The sequence below is a fragment of the Mastomys coucha genome, unplaced genomic scaffold, assembly GCF_008632895.1.
Source record: "Mastomys coucha isolate ucsf_1 unplaced genomic scaffold, UCSF_Mcou_1 pScaffold5, whole genome shotgun sequence".
Lineage (NCBI taxonomy): Eukaryota > Metazoa > Chordata > Mammalia > Rodentia > Muridae > Mastomys > Mastomys coucha.
In genome coordinates this window covers 64,208,767-64,222,388 of record NW_022196911.1, presented here as the reverse complement: position 1 = coordinate 64,222,388, position 13,622 = coordinate 64,208,767, and the positions used below count along the sequence as shown (strand labels likewise).

The following is a 13,622-nucleotide window of genomic DNA, read 5'->3' as shown; positions in this document are numbered from 1 at the left end:
AAGATCTTATTTATTTTATGTTTGTGAGTACACAGCAGCTGACTTCAGACACACCAGAAGAGGGCATTGGATCCTATTACAGATGGTTATAAGTCAACATGTGGTTGCTGGGAATTGAACTCAGGACCTCTGGAAGAGCAGTCGGTGCTCTTAACCACTGAGCCATCTTTCCAGCCCCGATAAAAGTCTTTTTTAACAAGGGGTGCTGGCATGGTGGCACACCATCTTTAATCCCAGCACTCAGGAGGCAGAGACATGGATCTCTGAGTTCAAGCCAGTCTTCTATAGAGTGAGTTCCAAGACAGCCAAGGCTGCACAGAGAAACCATGTCTTGGAAAACAAGAAACAAGAAAGGGGCTAGAAGGATAGCTTAGCAGTTAAAATTATCTACTGCTCATATAAAGCCCCAAGTTTGATTCCCAGCACCCATAATAGGTGGCCAACACACACACAAACAACACACAAGTACCTTTGTGGAGGGCACTTAAGCAGTCTGATTTTAGACTGAGTGGTAGAGTTCTTTCTTAGCATGTGCAAGGCTCTGATGGATGACAGGCATCACTAAAAGATTAAAAAGTATTGTGCGTGGTGGCACAAGGTTTTAATCTGCTCACTCAAGAAGCATGGGTATCTGTGAGTTCCAGGCCAGCAAGGGTACATAATGAGATGCTTGCTGTCTCAAGAACACAAACACAAAATCCAAAGCAAAACAAAGTAAATCAAAAATGAGACAAGGAAAGGCAGAGAATTTAGAGAAGGGGAGCAAACCACAAGGGTGGCTTCAGTGGCTCAGTGACTTCTCTGAGGATGTGTCCTCTAGCTTCTGCTTGCTTTCTTTTAGTGCTGGGGACTAAACCCACTCCCCTACGCATGCTAGACATATGCTGAATTACTGAGCTACCTCTCCAGCTCTTGCCTTCCAGTCTTATAGTCTATCGAACCTTATCTTTCCATCGCAGGTTATAATCTGCCCTGGGAGGATCCAAGCTTCCAGTATCCTGGGAACTTTGCCAGGCCTTTGGATGTTGCTATTGAGGCCAGTAATGGAGCATCTGACTATGGCAACAAGTTTGGAGAACCAGTGCTGGCTGGTGAGCCTTAGGGTGTATAAAAATAACTGATGCTCCCGAGAGGCTTGTATTGTGGTGAGACCCAGGGACTGTGGCGTTGCAAACACTGTGGGACTCAACCTCTTTCTACTTCCACACTAGGATTTGCCCGCTCTTTGGGTCTTCAGCTTCCAGGTGGTCAGAGACGTGAGTGGATCAAGCCCATCATGTTCAGTGGGGGCATTGGGTCCATGGAAGCCAAGCATGTAGGCAAAAAGCCCCCAGAGCCAGGTAAGAGACACCACCCTTCTCTGTATCCAACCAGCTTCCTCTCTAGCATAGGGCAGCCATGGGAAGGAAACTGAAGGTATTACAGGGGGTTGTTTCTGTTTCTTCTGCCTACAACAGGTTGTCAAGCCAGGTTGTTTTTTGTTAGATGGGCACTCTCTGTCTTTGTGGTCTTTATCTCTTCTCAGTGTACTTGTGTATACAGCAGGGGCCCTCACCCCTACCTCTGTGTTAAGCCATTGAAGCAAGCATTTATATTTAGTACCTGCTTTATGCTCAGGACTTTTATCTGCTGCTTGATTAAATAGAACAAGCATTTATTGAGTGCCTTCCGTTTGTGTGGTGGGTACTATGTTCGGGGCTGTTATCAAAGCCCCAGATCAGCTGGATGGCTCATTTTCCAAGCAAGCCTGTTGCCCTAAGTTCAGTCTCTGAAACTCATGGTGGAAGGAGAAAACTGACCATTGTCCTCTGACCTCCATATAGATACCATAGTGTGCTGGTGTTTGCATGCTTAAGAATTAAGAACAGTCAGGTGGTGGTACACCTTTAATCCAGCACTTAGGAGTCAGAGGCAGCCGGATCTCTGTGAATTCAAGGTCAGCCTGGTCTACAGAGTGAGTTTTAGGACAGCCAGGGATCTCAGAGAAACCTAGTCTCCAGGGCTACATGGAGAAACCCAGTCTTGTTTGTTTGTTTTGTTTTTTTGGTTTTTCGAAACAGGGTTTCTCTGTGTAGCCTTGGCTGTCCTGGAACTCACTCTGTAGACCAGGCTGGCCTCGAACTCATCCACCTGCCTCTGCCTCCCAAGTGCTGGGATTAAAGGCATGCGCCACCACCGCCCAGCTTTTTTTTTTTTAAAGATTTATTTATTTTATGTATATGAGTACACTGTTGCTTTCTTCAGACACATCAGAAGAGGACATCAAATCCCATTACAGATGGTTGTGAGCCACCATGTGGTTGCTAGGAATTGAACTCAGGTCCTCTGGAAGAGCAGTCAGTGATCTTAACCACTGAGCCATCTCTCCAGCCTGAGAAACCCAGTCTTGAAAAAAAAAAATCATTAAAAAAAAAAAAAAAGACTTAAGAAAAAGAAAGGGGCGGATTTCTGAGTTCGAGGCCAGCCTGGTCTACCGAGTAAGTACCAGGACAGCCAGGGCTACACAGAGAAACCCTGTCTTGAAAAAAAAAACACGTAAAAAGAAAAAGGGTTGGAGAGATGGCTCAGAACTTAAGAACACTAATGCTCATGGAGAGGACCTATATTCAATTTCCAACACCCCATGGTGGGTCACAGCCATCTGTAACTCCAGTTCGAGGGGATCTATGGTCAACAGGTACACTTGGTGCATATGCGTACTTATAGGCAAATACTTATGTATATACATATACATATATAAAACATAAGTCTCTAAAAGAGAAAATGTCTGCATCCAGTTGATTGACTAGGTGGCTTAGTGGGGTGTGGCTCAAGCCTTAAAAGGATGGGCAGCCGGGTGGTGGTGGTGCATACCTTTAATCCCAGCACTTGGTAGGCAGAGGCAGGTGGATTTCTGAGTTCAAGGCCAGCCTGGTCTACAGAGTGAGTTCCAGGATAGCCAGGGCTACACAGAAAAAACCTGTCTCGAAAAACCCCAAAAAAGGGGGGGGCCGGGGGGGCAGGAGATAAAGCATGTCTTAACATGACAAAAGCTTTGGGTTTGATTCTATAACCTCATAAACCAGGTGTTGTAGTTCTTGACTGTAATCCTAGCATTCTGGAGTTGGAGGGTTAGACATTCAAGGTCATTCTTTTCTTTGTGTTGAGTTTGAGGCCAGCCTGTGCTATCTGAGACCCTGTCAGATCTTCACACATAGGTCCAAAGGTGAGGTTAGGGAGGGAAAACTACTTCCTCTGGCGTTTCTTGCTTATATAGACAGATCCAGGTGCTTGTCTTTTTGAAAAACAAGACAAAACAAAATGCATATATATCTTTTTTCTTAATATTTTTAGGTTTATTACTTTTTGAGATTTTAATAGGATTACATAATTTCTCCCTTCCTTTTCCTTCCAAACCCTCTGAAAAACCCTTACTTTCTTTCAAATTCATGTCCTCTTTATCATTAATTATTGTTATGTATATATATATATATGTGTGTGTGTGTGTGTGTGTATATATATATATATATATATATATATATATATCCTATATAAATATAGGATGCTCCACAAATTCACATATCATTCTTGTGTAGGAGACATGCTGATTTTTTTTTGTATTTTCACATTTTAGAATATGTACTTCCAAATTGAGCCCCTTTTTTTCTTTTCTTTTTTTGAGATCTCAGTATGTAGCTTTGGCTGTAACTCCTAGGATTCCCTATGCAGACCAGGTTGCCTAGAACTCACAGACATCATACCTGCCTCTGCCTCCACAGGGTTGGGATTAAAGGCATGTGTCACATCTGACTTTGTATGTGTGTGTGTATGTGTGTATCTTATTTTTGTTTGTTTTTGGTTTTGTTTTTTGAGACAGGGTTTCTCTGTATAGCCCTGGCTGTCCTGGAACTTACTCTGTAGACCAGGCTGGCCTCAAACTCAGAAAATCCTCCTGCCTCTGCTGGGATTATATAGACTCCTCCCAAGTGCTGGGATTAAAGGCATGTGCCACCACTGCCCGGCTGTGTGTGTGTGTGTGTGTGTGTGTATCTTAATTTAAAAATATATGTGTATGTTTATATGTACACCATGTGCACATGGGTGCTCGTGTGCTCGTGGAAGCCAGGAGAAGCCATTGAATCTCCTGGAGCTAAAGTTACAGGTAGTTATAAGCTGCCTAACATGAATTAACCAAATTCAGATCCTTGGGAAGAATATTATGAGATAAGCCATCTGCACTGGTGGGCATGCTAGGTAGTAGAGCACCTTCCGGGCATGTGGAAGGCCTTGGGGTCAGTGTCCCACTGCACATACCAAATCAATTGACTGTAGATATGCAGGTTTGTTTCTGAATGAACAGTTCTATTCATTTGATTTCTATCTTCCCTTAATGTGGGACACCTTTTCACCTTTCCACGCCTTAATGTTACTACTGTACTGTATTTATCACTGAAGCCATGTAGTATGTTCTAGAAGCAGAAAGCTGAGAATGTGGCTCAGTGGTAGAGTACTTGACTAATGATATACAAAACTCTGGATTTGGACCCAGTACCACAAATAAACACAGAAAGTAGGCTTTCAGTTTTGTTCTTACTCAGGGTTGTTGTGTAGGCTGGAGAGATGGCTCTACAGTTAAGAGCGTGTATTGCTTCTGCAGAGGACCCAAGTTTGCTTCCTTGCACCCATGTCAGGAGGCTTATGACTGCCTGCAAGTCCAGCTCCAGGCTTCTGACATCTTCTGGCTTCTGTGGGTTCCTGTATTCACATGCATGGACACACATCAATATATAGATAAAGATAAATCCTTTGTTTAATAATTAAAAGAGATCATTTTGATTGGTTTAAACTATATTTATACTTATGTTCATATTTATGTTGAATCTACAGATAAGATATGGGGAATATGCCATTCTAACAGTAATCCCTTGCAATCTATCTGCATTATTTCTTATATTTGCTAAAACAGCTAATTTAGTGTTTGCTATTGTACATCGATGATTTTATACATGTGAATAAAACTGTAGGGTGAATTTCTCAACATATATTTTCCCATTAGAGAATAGATGTGTTAGTAATTTTTAAAAACTAGTTATTTATTTTTACTTTATGCATATGACTGTTTTGCTGCATGTGGGTACTATGAGTGTACAGTGCCCACAAAGGTCAGAAGAGGACATCGTATCCTCTGGAATTGGAGTTGGAAGCAGTTATGTGTTACCCCTCTGTAGGTGCTGAGAATTGAACCCAGGTCTTCTGAAAGAATAGCCAGTGTTCTTAAGAACTGAGGCCTCTCTTAACCCTGTGGTGCTATAATTTTTATTATTGTCCCAGTATCTTCCTCAGGTTGTGTGGTTGCTCTCCTGTCTGCTCAGTGGACTGTCCCTCCCATCAGCCTCTTCTGCAGCCATGCTGCCTTGCTTTCACAACTTCTGTGTAGCTTCTGGTTCTGGTTCAACCTTCCTTCCTTGCAGGCATGGAGGTTGTAAAGGTTGGAGGTCCTGTCTATAGGATTGGAGTTGGGGGTGGAGCTGCTTCGTCTGTGCAGGTGAGTGAGAATTGTTAAGAAAGCCAACTTTCGGGGCTGGAGAGAAGGCTCAGTGGTTAAGAGCATTGACTCCCCTGCCAGAGGTTCTGAGTTCAAATCCCAGCAACCACATGGTGGCTCACAACCATCTGTAATGGGATCTGATGCCCTCTTCTGGTGTGTCTGAAGACAGCGATGGTGTACTCACATATATAAAATAAATAAATCTTTAAAAAAAAAAAGGAAGCCAACTTTCATATCACTGGGCCCCGCTGTGGGGCGCTAGTGTTGATGGAATTTTCAGGCCTCCCTAAGATGAGCTATGCCTTGTGCCTCCTCAGGTTCAGGGAGACAACACCAGTGACCTGGACTTTGGAGCTGTGCAACGGGGAGACCCGGAAATGGAGCAGAAGATGAATCGTGTGATCCGGGCTTGTGTGGAGGCCCCAGGAGGAAACCCCATCTGCAGCCTCCACGACCAGGGTGCTGGTGGCAACGGTGAGGGAAGTGGTCAGGACAAGGGACTCGGTCTACTTGGGCTAAGACAGATTTGCTTTAGAGAGAAGCACTGAGGGTTTGTAGCCATCCACCAGGCTCTGCTGCACCGTCTACATGCTGAACAACCTGGGGTGGAAGGCTAGAAGCTGCTGCTGTGCGAGGCTAGATAGTAAGCATAGAGCAGCAGCTTTTCCAGGAACACGGAATTTTAGGTCCTACTCTGGAACCAGAACTCCCTTTGTTTTCCTGGGACTGACCATGTCTAGGTTGCCACCGCTCTCTGCCATTCTTTTCACAGGCAATGTCCTAAAGGAGCTGAGTGACCCAGCAGGAGCTATCATTTATACCAGCCGCTTCCAGGTGTGTAGGTCTCATCCCTGAAGCCTGGCTATCCTCTCTCCCCAACAACACTGTGAGGCGAGGCAGTGCCTACTGACCTCCCCCTTCTTCCCTATATGTCTGTGCAGCTAGGTGACCCAACCTTGAATGCACTGGAAATCTGGGGGGCTGAGTACCAGGAGTCAAATGCACTGCTGCTGAGGCCCTCTGACCGGGACTTCCTGAGTCGCGCCAGTGCCCGGGAACGTTGCCCAGCTTGTTTTGTGGGCACAATCACTGGAGACAAGAGAGTGAGTTGCCACCAAGATCTGGAGCAGATGCTATAAGCAGCTTGGGCTACCTAGGTGCACGGGCTTGGGGAGAAATGTCGAAGGAGCAAAATGAGATTCAGTGGAAAGTTAGTGTAAGAGGAGATGGGAACAGAGTTAGGGTTGGCAGAGAGGAGGAGCTCCCCAAGGAAGCCAGACGGGGGGGAACATTTTTTCTGCTCTCTAGGCACATTCCCCATAAGTGTTGAAGGCTTCATTTTCTTTGGGGGCTGTCCCTGGGGTCCACAGATTGTGCTAGTGGATGACCGTGAGTGCCTGGTAGGAAAAAATGGCCAGGGAGACGCTCCCCTGACACCTCCAACCCCTGTGGACCTCGACCTTGACTGGGTTCTCGGAAAGATGCCTCAGAAGGTATGTGAGCCAGGCAGGGGAGTGGTGGTGCAGTGGCCTTTCTGTCATATTAGTTTCCCCTTGCCTTTGCTTATCACCAGCGTGCCCTGCCCTTCCCAGGACATTTGGCCTCTTCCATTTCAGGAGTTCTTCCTCCAGAGAAAACCCCCTGTGCTGAAGCCTTTGACTCTGCCCCCAGAGCTGAGTGTGCGACAAGCTCTGGATCGGGTCCTAAGGCTGCCTGCTGTGGCCAGCAAACGCTACCTCACTAACAAGGTCGTCCTTGTACCTCTCATGGCTGCTTTAGCCTTCTGCACTGTTCCCTGTCATTCATCCTGTCTCTCCCACCCACTGGGGTTTCCTAGGCTCTGGGAATGAAAGGGTTTGGGGGAGAGCATCCTCAGTGGCCTACTGTCCCTGATACCCACCTTTGGTATGTTTTTACTTTAAGTTCAGAGAATTCCCACCCCTATATTGACCCTTGCCGCCTTCTCAGTTGCCAACTGCATCTGTGTTCCATAGGTGGATCGCTCTGTGGGTGGCCTTGTTGCCCAACAGCAGTGTGTCGGGCCCCTGCAGACTCCTCTAGCTGATGTGGCTGTTGTGGCACTGAGCCACCAGGAGCTCATAGGGGCCGCTACAGCCCTAGGAGAGCAGCCAGTCAAGAGCCTGCTGGACCCCAAGGTTGCTGCCAGGCTAGCTGTTTCTGAGGCCCTCACCAACCTGGTGTTTGCACTGGTCACCGATCTCCGAGTGAGTCCTCCATGGCTTTTGTCCTGCAGTTCTGGGCCTCTACGTCCATCAGTCACTCTCCCTCTTTCCCATTGCTTTTGGCACATAAACTCCCAGGCCTTCTGCATCTCTCTTCCTCTCCAATGCCATGTCTATGTCCCCACTGTTCCCAGGATGTGAAGTGCAGTGGGAACTGGATGTGGGCAGCCAAGCTCCCAGGTGAGGGTGCAGCGCTGGCCGATGCCTGCGAAGCTATGGTGGCAGTGATGGCAGCACTGGGTGTGGCAGTAGATGGCGGCAAGGACTCCCTCAGCATGGCCGCCCGAGTTGGCACTGAGACCGTGCAGGCTCCTGGTAAGGATGAGGCCCTTGTGAGAGTGAGGGAGGACCTGTGGGCCTGGGCTACTACCTCACTTGGTCTTATTTCTCCTTGCTTGGTAGGGTCACTGGTCATTTCAGCATATGCTGTCTGTCCAGACATCACAGCCACTGTGACCCCAGACCTCAAGCATCCTGGAGGGAAAGGTACGGCCCCATCTCCCTTGTCCTTGTGTATCTATTCTGACCAGGTTCCTTGCTTTGGGGTCTATTTTATGAGTTCTGGTCCCCCTCGTCTCAGCCCTGAGGTGCACTGCTTTCTAGGACTGGCAGTTGGGAGAGTCTTACTGTGTACTGTGAGTGCAGCACTGGGAACACTCTGAGGCGGGGTCTTGAGCTGCTATTCCCTTCTTGGCTTCCTTAGGTCATTTGCTCTATGTGCCTTTGAGCCCCGGGCAGCACCGGCTGGGAGGAACAGCTCTGGCCCAGTGCTTCTCTCAACTCGGGGAGCACCCTCCTGATCTAGACGTTCCTGAGAACCTCGTGCGTGCCTTTCATATCACCCAGGGGCTGCTGAAAGGTGAGTGTGGCCCTGGTACCTAGGTGCAGACGTGGAGGGGGGCACTTGCCTCCTGAACAAGTGAGTGAGATGCCTACAGGCTAGACTCTTCTGTCCTGTGAGTGCCCGCCTTCTCACACTCACTGGCTTTCCAGATACTGTGGAGCCTTAGGCTTGGCCTGAGATGGCTGAATTTTTCCTTGTTCCTCCAGATCGTCGTCTTTGCTCAGGCCATGATGTCAGCGATGGGGGGCTTGTCACCTGCCTTTTAGAGATGGCCTTTGCTGGGAACTGTGGGATAGAGGTAGATGTACCTGCCCCTGAGATCCATGGTGAGTTGCTAGGGTCTAGCCTAAGGTCTGGGCTGCCTCTTTTACTTGTAGACCTTCTGGTGTAAAGAATGTGGTATCTCTGACCCTATCTTCTCAGTCTTAGCTATCTTCATGTTCTGAACTGTGGCCCTCTAAGACCTCTCATAGTCTCTGGTGCAGCTTCCATGAGCTCCTCCTCCAGATTCCATCTCACCTGAGTCCTGGCCCCATCCCAGTCATCCTGACTCACCCCCATCTCTTCTTCCAGCGTTGCCTGTGCTGTTTGCAGAGGAGCCAGGTCTGGTGTTAGAGGTACAGGAGGCAGATGTAGCCGGAGTACTGCAGAGGTACCAGAGTGCTGGCCTTCACTGTCTGGAACTGGGCCACACAGGCGAGGCTGGACCCCAGGCCGTGGTGAGGAAGCCAGAGAGAGTGTAGTGTTACTGTGAGCCTGTCAGCAAATACCACTCTGAAACCATCATGGGGCCACACTTTCTCCTTCATCGGTCTCCCCTCTGCAGGTCCGAGTGTCAGTGAATGGGGCTGTGGTTGTAGAGGAGCCTGTTGGGCAGTTAAGAGCCCTCTGGGAGGAAACAAGTTTCCAGCTGGACCTACTGCAGGCAGAGCCGAGCTGTGTGACAGAGGAGAAACAGGGCCTGAAGGAGCGAACAGGGCCCAGCTACTGCCTGCCACCCACCTTTCCCATGGCCTCTGTGCCCTGTAACCCTGGTAAGGCAGCGTGCACAGAGGCTTGGTTGCTTGGGCTGCCCTGGGGAAGGTATCTGGGGTTTGAGGGTGGATAGCTAGCATTCTGCTCAGAGACGCATCTTCCAGGTGGTCCCATCCCTCGAGTTGCCATCTTGCGAGAAGAGGGCAGCAATGGAGACCGGGAAATGGCTGACGCCTTTCACTTGGCTGGCTTTGAGGTGAGCCCAGTGCCTAGCAGAGCTGGAGATCTTGGTCTTGGTTTGGCTATATGTCCTCTAAGAGTTTCCTCCTGTCGTATTAGGTGTGGGATGTGACCATGCAGGATCTCTGCTCTGGGGCCATCAGGCTGGACACATTCCGTGGTGTGGCCTTTGTGGGCGGGTTCAGCTACGCAGACGTCCTGGGCTCTGCCAAAGGTCAGTGTACAGACTACTGCATCTGCCATTTCTACATTCCTTGGTAAGGTGCCGTTGGCTTCTTCTGTCCAGGCTACAGCCAGCTCGTTGCCCCCGCAAGTCAGACTGAGTGCTCTGGTTCAGGACCAGAGGCCAGCGGAAGGAAGATGGCTAGCTTTCCTGAGCTGTGCAAGCCTAGCGGGCATGTCTCATCTAAACAGTTGACTGCTCTTCAACTTGACCAGGTTGTCCCATTCTGTGGAAAGACGTTCAGCACAACTAGATTAAGAGAGGGCAGGACTGGAGAGATGGCTCAGGACTGCTCTTCCAAAGATCCTGAGTTTAAATCCCAGCAACTACATGGTGGCTCACAACCGCTGACACCCTCTTCTGGAGAGCCTGAAGATAGCTACATTGTACTTATATATAATAAATAAATCTTTTTTAAAAAAAGAGGGGGGGGGGCAAAAGGTCAGGCTTTTTGGGTGTGGAATCTTTTCCTTTTTTTAATAAGATGCAGTTTCATGAAGCTGTTCAAACTCACAAAGTAGCCTTGGAAGCCATTTTACCTTAGCCTTTCAAGTATTGGGATTTACCGGTATTGATCTTAGACAACTACATAGCATTAAAAAAATATTTTTGCTTAGCATAAAGAAATTGATGGATCCCCTGTCAGTCTGTCTGATTAAAGCAGATCAAGCTGTTTGTTCCCTCAAGTTTGTCCCAGGGACTGAAGAGATCTGATTCTAGAATAGAGGACTGTTATTTCCCTTCACTCCCTGCTTCTGCTTTTCTCAGGCCTTTTACATCTCACTCTGCCTTAACTGTTCTTCCTAGGTTGGGCAGCTGCAGTGACCTTTAATCCACAGGCCAGGGAAGAGCTGGGACGATTCCGCAGGCGTCCAGACACCTTCAGTCTGGGCGTGTGTAATGGCTGCCAGCTGCTAGCTCTTCTGGGCTGGGTGGGAAGTGATCCCAATGAAGAGCAAGTTGAGCCAGGCCATGACTCCCAGCCAACACAGCCAGGCCTCCTGCTCCGCCACAATCTGTCTGGGCGGTATGAGTCCCGATGGGCCACTGTACGTGTGCAGCCAGGGCCAGCCCTGATGCTTCGAGGGATGGAAGGCTCCGTGCTGCCCGTGTGGAGTGCTCATGGGGAAGGTCAGGCTGAGGAAGGCAGGGGAGGGTTTGCAGGCTGGGCCTAGGCCTGAAGGAACTTGGCCTTCACTCTTTTCTCCTTCATTTCCAGGTTACATGGCGTTTTCTTCTCCTGAACTCCAAGCCAAGATCGAGGCCAAGGGCTTGGTTCCTCTGCACTGGGCAGACGATGATGGGAACCCCACAGAGCAGTACCCTTTGAACCCCAATGGATCTCCAGGGGGCATAGCTGGTATCTGTTCCCAAGATGGTCGCCATCTGGCACTCATGCCACATCCTGAGCGGGCTGTGAGGCTTTGGCAGTGGGCATGGCGACCCTCTCCCTTTGATGGTCTTTCCACCTCCCCATGGCTGCAGCTCTTCATCAATGCTCGGAACTGGACCCAGGAGGACAGCTGCTGAGGAGGCCACATGCTCACCCTGGCCCACAGCTCATCCTTTCAGTCTGTAGCCTTCTTTCCCCATTGCTTTCAGGCATATCCCCATGTGAGTTCCAAAAGCATCTTAGACAGCAGGAACCAAAATGCTGGGCCTCAACTGCATTGCTCATTCTAGCCCTGCCCTGCAGGAGCTGCTTTCAGTTCTTAGCTCAGGCTCCGAGGACAGCTGACGGTGCAGGGGGTAGGCAAAGAGTTACTGGCAGCCCTTCCCATGATCATCACCTTGTTATCCCTCATTCTCTTGCTTAGAGCTCTGAGTGAGCTTTCTTTCATGCCCCCTTTTTCTTTGGCTTTGTGAGAGCCCTGAGCCCTGAGCTACTGGTGTTTATTTTTTGTTGTTTTGTCTTTTTTTTCTTTTTTTTTTTTTTTTTTTTTTTTTTTTTTTTTTTTTTGGTTTTTCGAGACAGGGTTTCTCCTGTGTAGCCTCGGCTGTCCTGGAACTCACTCTGTAGACCAGGCTGGCCTCGAACTCAGAAATCCGCCTGCCTCTGCCTCCCAAGTGCTGGGATTAAAGGCGTGCACCACCACTGCCTGGCTTTTTTTTTTTATGAGTACACTGTAGCTGTACAGCTGGTCTTCTACCAAATGCTGGATTCTGCCCTAAGTACCATTTTGGACATGTGACCATTCCCTTTGATGCTGTAGAAGAATATATATTTTGCTTATGGTGGTGTATGCCTTTAATCCCAACACTTAGAAGGCAGAAGCAGATGGATCTTTGTAAGTTCAAGGCCAGCCTGATATCTGTAGTAAGTTCCAGGCTAGTCAGGGCACTGTCTCAAGTTTATATATTTATAATGTAAGTATTTATGAAAATTTTTTTTAAACCTGAGTGGGCAAGATGGCTTAGTGTAGAAGTTTTCAACCTTTCTAATGCTGTAACCCTTGGTTGCTATTATATAACTGTAATTTTGCTACTGTTAAAAATCATAATGTAGTCGAGAAACAAAACAAAACAAAAAAATCATAATGTAGGGACTAGAAGGATGGCTCAGCGGTTAAGAGCACCAACTGCTCTTCCAGAGGTCCTGAGTTCAATTCCCAGCAACCACATGGTGACTCACATCCATCTATAATGGGATCTGATGCCCTCTTCTGGTGTGTCTGAAGAGAGCAATGGTGTACTCATATACATAAATAAATAAATCTTTTTTAAAAAATCATAGAGTAAATGTCTGTTTTCCTATGGTCTTAGGCCCCAAGAGGGTCATGACCCACTGGTTAAGAACTGTTGCCTTAGCGGGTAAAGGTATTTTCCATCAAGCCTAATGGTTTGAGTTCAATCCCTGGAACTCACGTGGTGAAAGGGGAGAACCAACTCTCCACAGTTGTCTGAAGGCTTACATCTAAGTGCCATAGCACATGTGCACAAGAACACACCTGTTAGCACATATGTAACCAGGTGTGGTGGTACATTCCTTTAATCACATAAACAATCAGTGATACTTCACTCTTTGTTAATGGAAATTTTCAAATTAATGGAAAAAGATGTCAAGTGGTCCAATGGTAGTGTGCTGTGCCTGCAATGGTCGATGAGCCATTCTCTGTCCTGCATTCTTTTAGATTTATTTTACACGTGTGTGTGTGTATGTGTGGTTTGCCTGTATTTATGTGTACCATTGTATGTGCCTAGGTATCAGAAGAGGGCTTCAGATCCCCTGGATCTGGAGTTATCAGTGGTTGTAGAGCACCATGTGGATACTAGGAATTGAACCCAGGTCCTCTGCAAGAACAAGTGTTCTCAGTGCTGAGCTGTCTCTCCAGATCCACACCTGAATCTTTTTTTTTTTTTTTTTTTTTTAGATTTATTTATTTTATGTGTATGGGTACACTGTAGCAGGCCCCGCTCGCTCTGGTGTAATTCACTGTCACTGTCTTCAGACACACCATAAGAAGGTGCCAGATCTTATTATGGGTGGTTGTGAGCCACCATGTGGTTGCTGGGATCCGAACTCAGGACCTTTGGAAGAGCAGTCAGTGCTCTTACCCACTGAGCCATCTC

At 47.9% G+C, this 13,622-nt stretch overlaps 1 protein-coding gene and 1 non-coding gene across 7 annotated transcripts in view; one reads left to right on the top strand and one right to left on the bottom strand.

The window, feature by feature from the left end:
• The window catches only part of Pfas (phosphoribosylformylglycinamidine synthase), a 56,396-nt gene extending 44,403 nt beyond the window's left edge, over window positions 1–11,993 (top strand). For all 6 annotated transcript variants that reach the window (XM_031354810.1, XM_031354808.1, XM_031354809.1 and 3 more), the window contains 19 exons: window positions 960–1,091; window positions 1,212–1,340; window positions 5,451–5,524; window positions 5,845–6,001; window positions 6,300–6,361; window positions 6,469–6,630; window positions 6,898–7,020; window positions 7,144–7,275; window positions 7,522–7,752; window positions 7,905–8,085; window positions 8,173–8,256; window positions 8,474–8,629; window positions 8,821–8,940; window positions 9,188–9,333; window positions 9,441–9,648; window positions 9,754–9,845; window positions 9,929–10,043; window positions 10,860–11,183; window positions 11,272–11,993. In XM_031354810.1, the coding sequence (XP_031210670.1) occupies window positions 960–1,091; window positions 1,212–1,340; window positions 5,451–5,524; window positions 5,845–6,001; window positions 6,300–6,361; window positions 6,469–6,630; window positions 6,898–7,020; window positions 7,144–7,275; window positions 7,522–7,752; window positions 7,905–8,085; window positions 8,173–8,256; window positions 8,474–8,629; window positions 8,821–8,940; window positions 9,188–9,333; window positions 9,441–9,648; window positions 9,754–9,845; window positions 9,929–10,043; window positions 10,860–11,183; window positions 11,272–11,582 (2,939 nt within the window). In that variant the 3' untranslated portion in view covers window positions 11,583–11,993. The remainder of the gene's footprint in view (window positions 1–959; window positions 1,092–1,211; window positions 1,341–5,450; window positions 5,525–5,844; window positions 6,002–6,299; window positions 6,362–6,468; window positions 6,631–6,897; window positions 7,021–7,143; window positions 7,276–7,521; window positions 7,753–7,904; window positions 8,086–8,172; window positions 8,257–8,473; window positions 8,630–8,820; window positions 8,941–9,187; window positions 9,334–9,440; window positions 9,649–9,753; window positions 9,846–9,928; window positions 10,044–10,859; window positions 11,184–11,271) is intronic.
• On the bottom strand, window positions 3,531–3,637 carry LOC116079382. Its single transcript, XR_004113940.1, has one exon. It is a non-coding gene; the product is annotated as a U6 spliceosomal RNA (small nuclear RNA).
• Window positions 11,994–13,622: the final 1,629 nt, after the last annotated feature.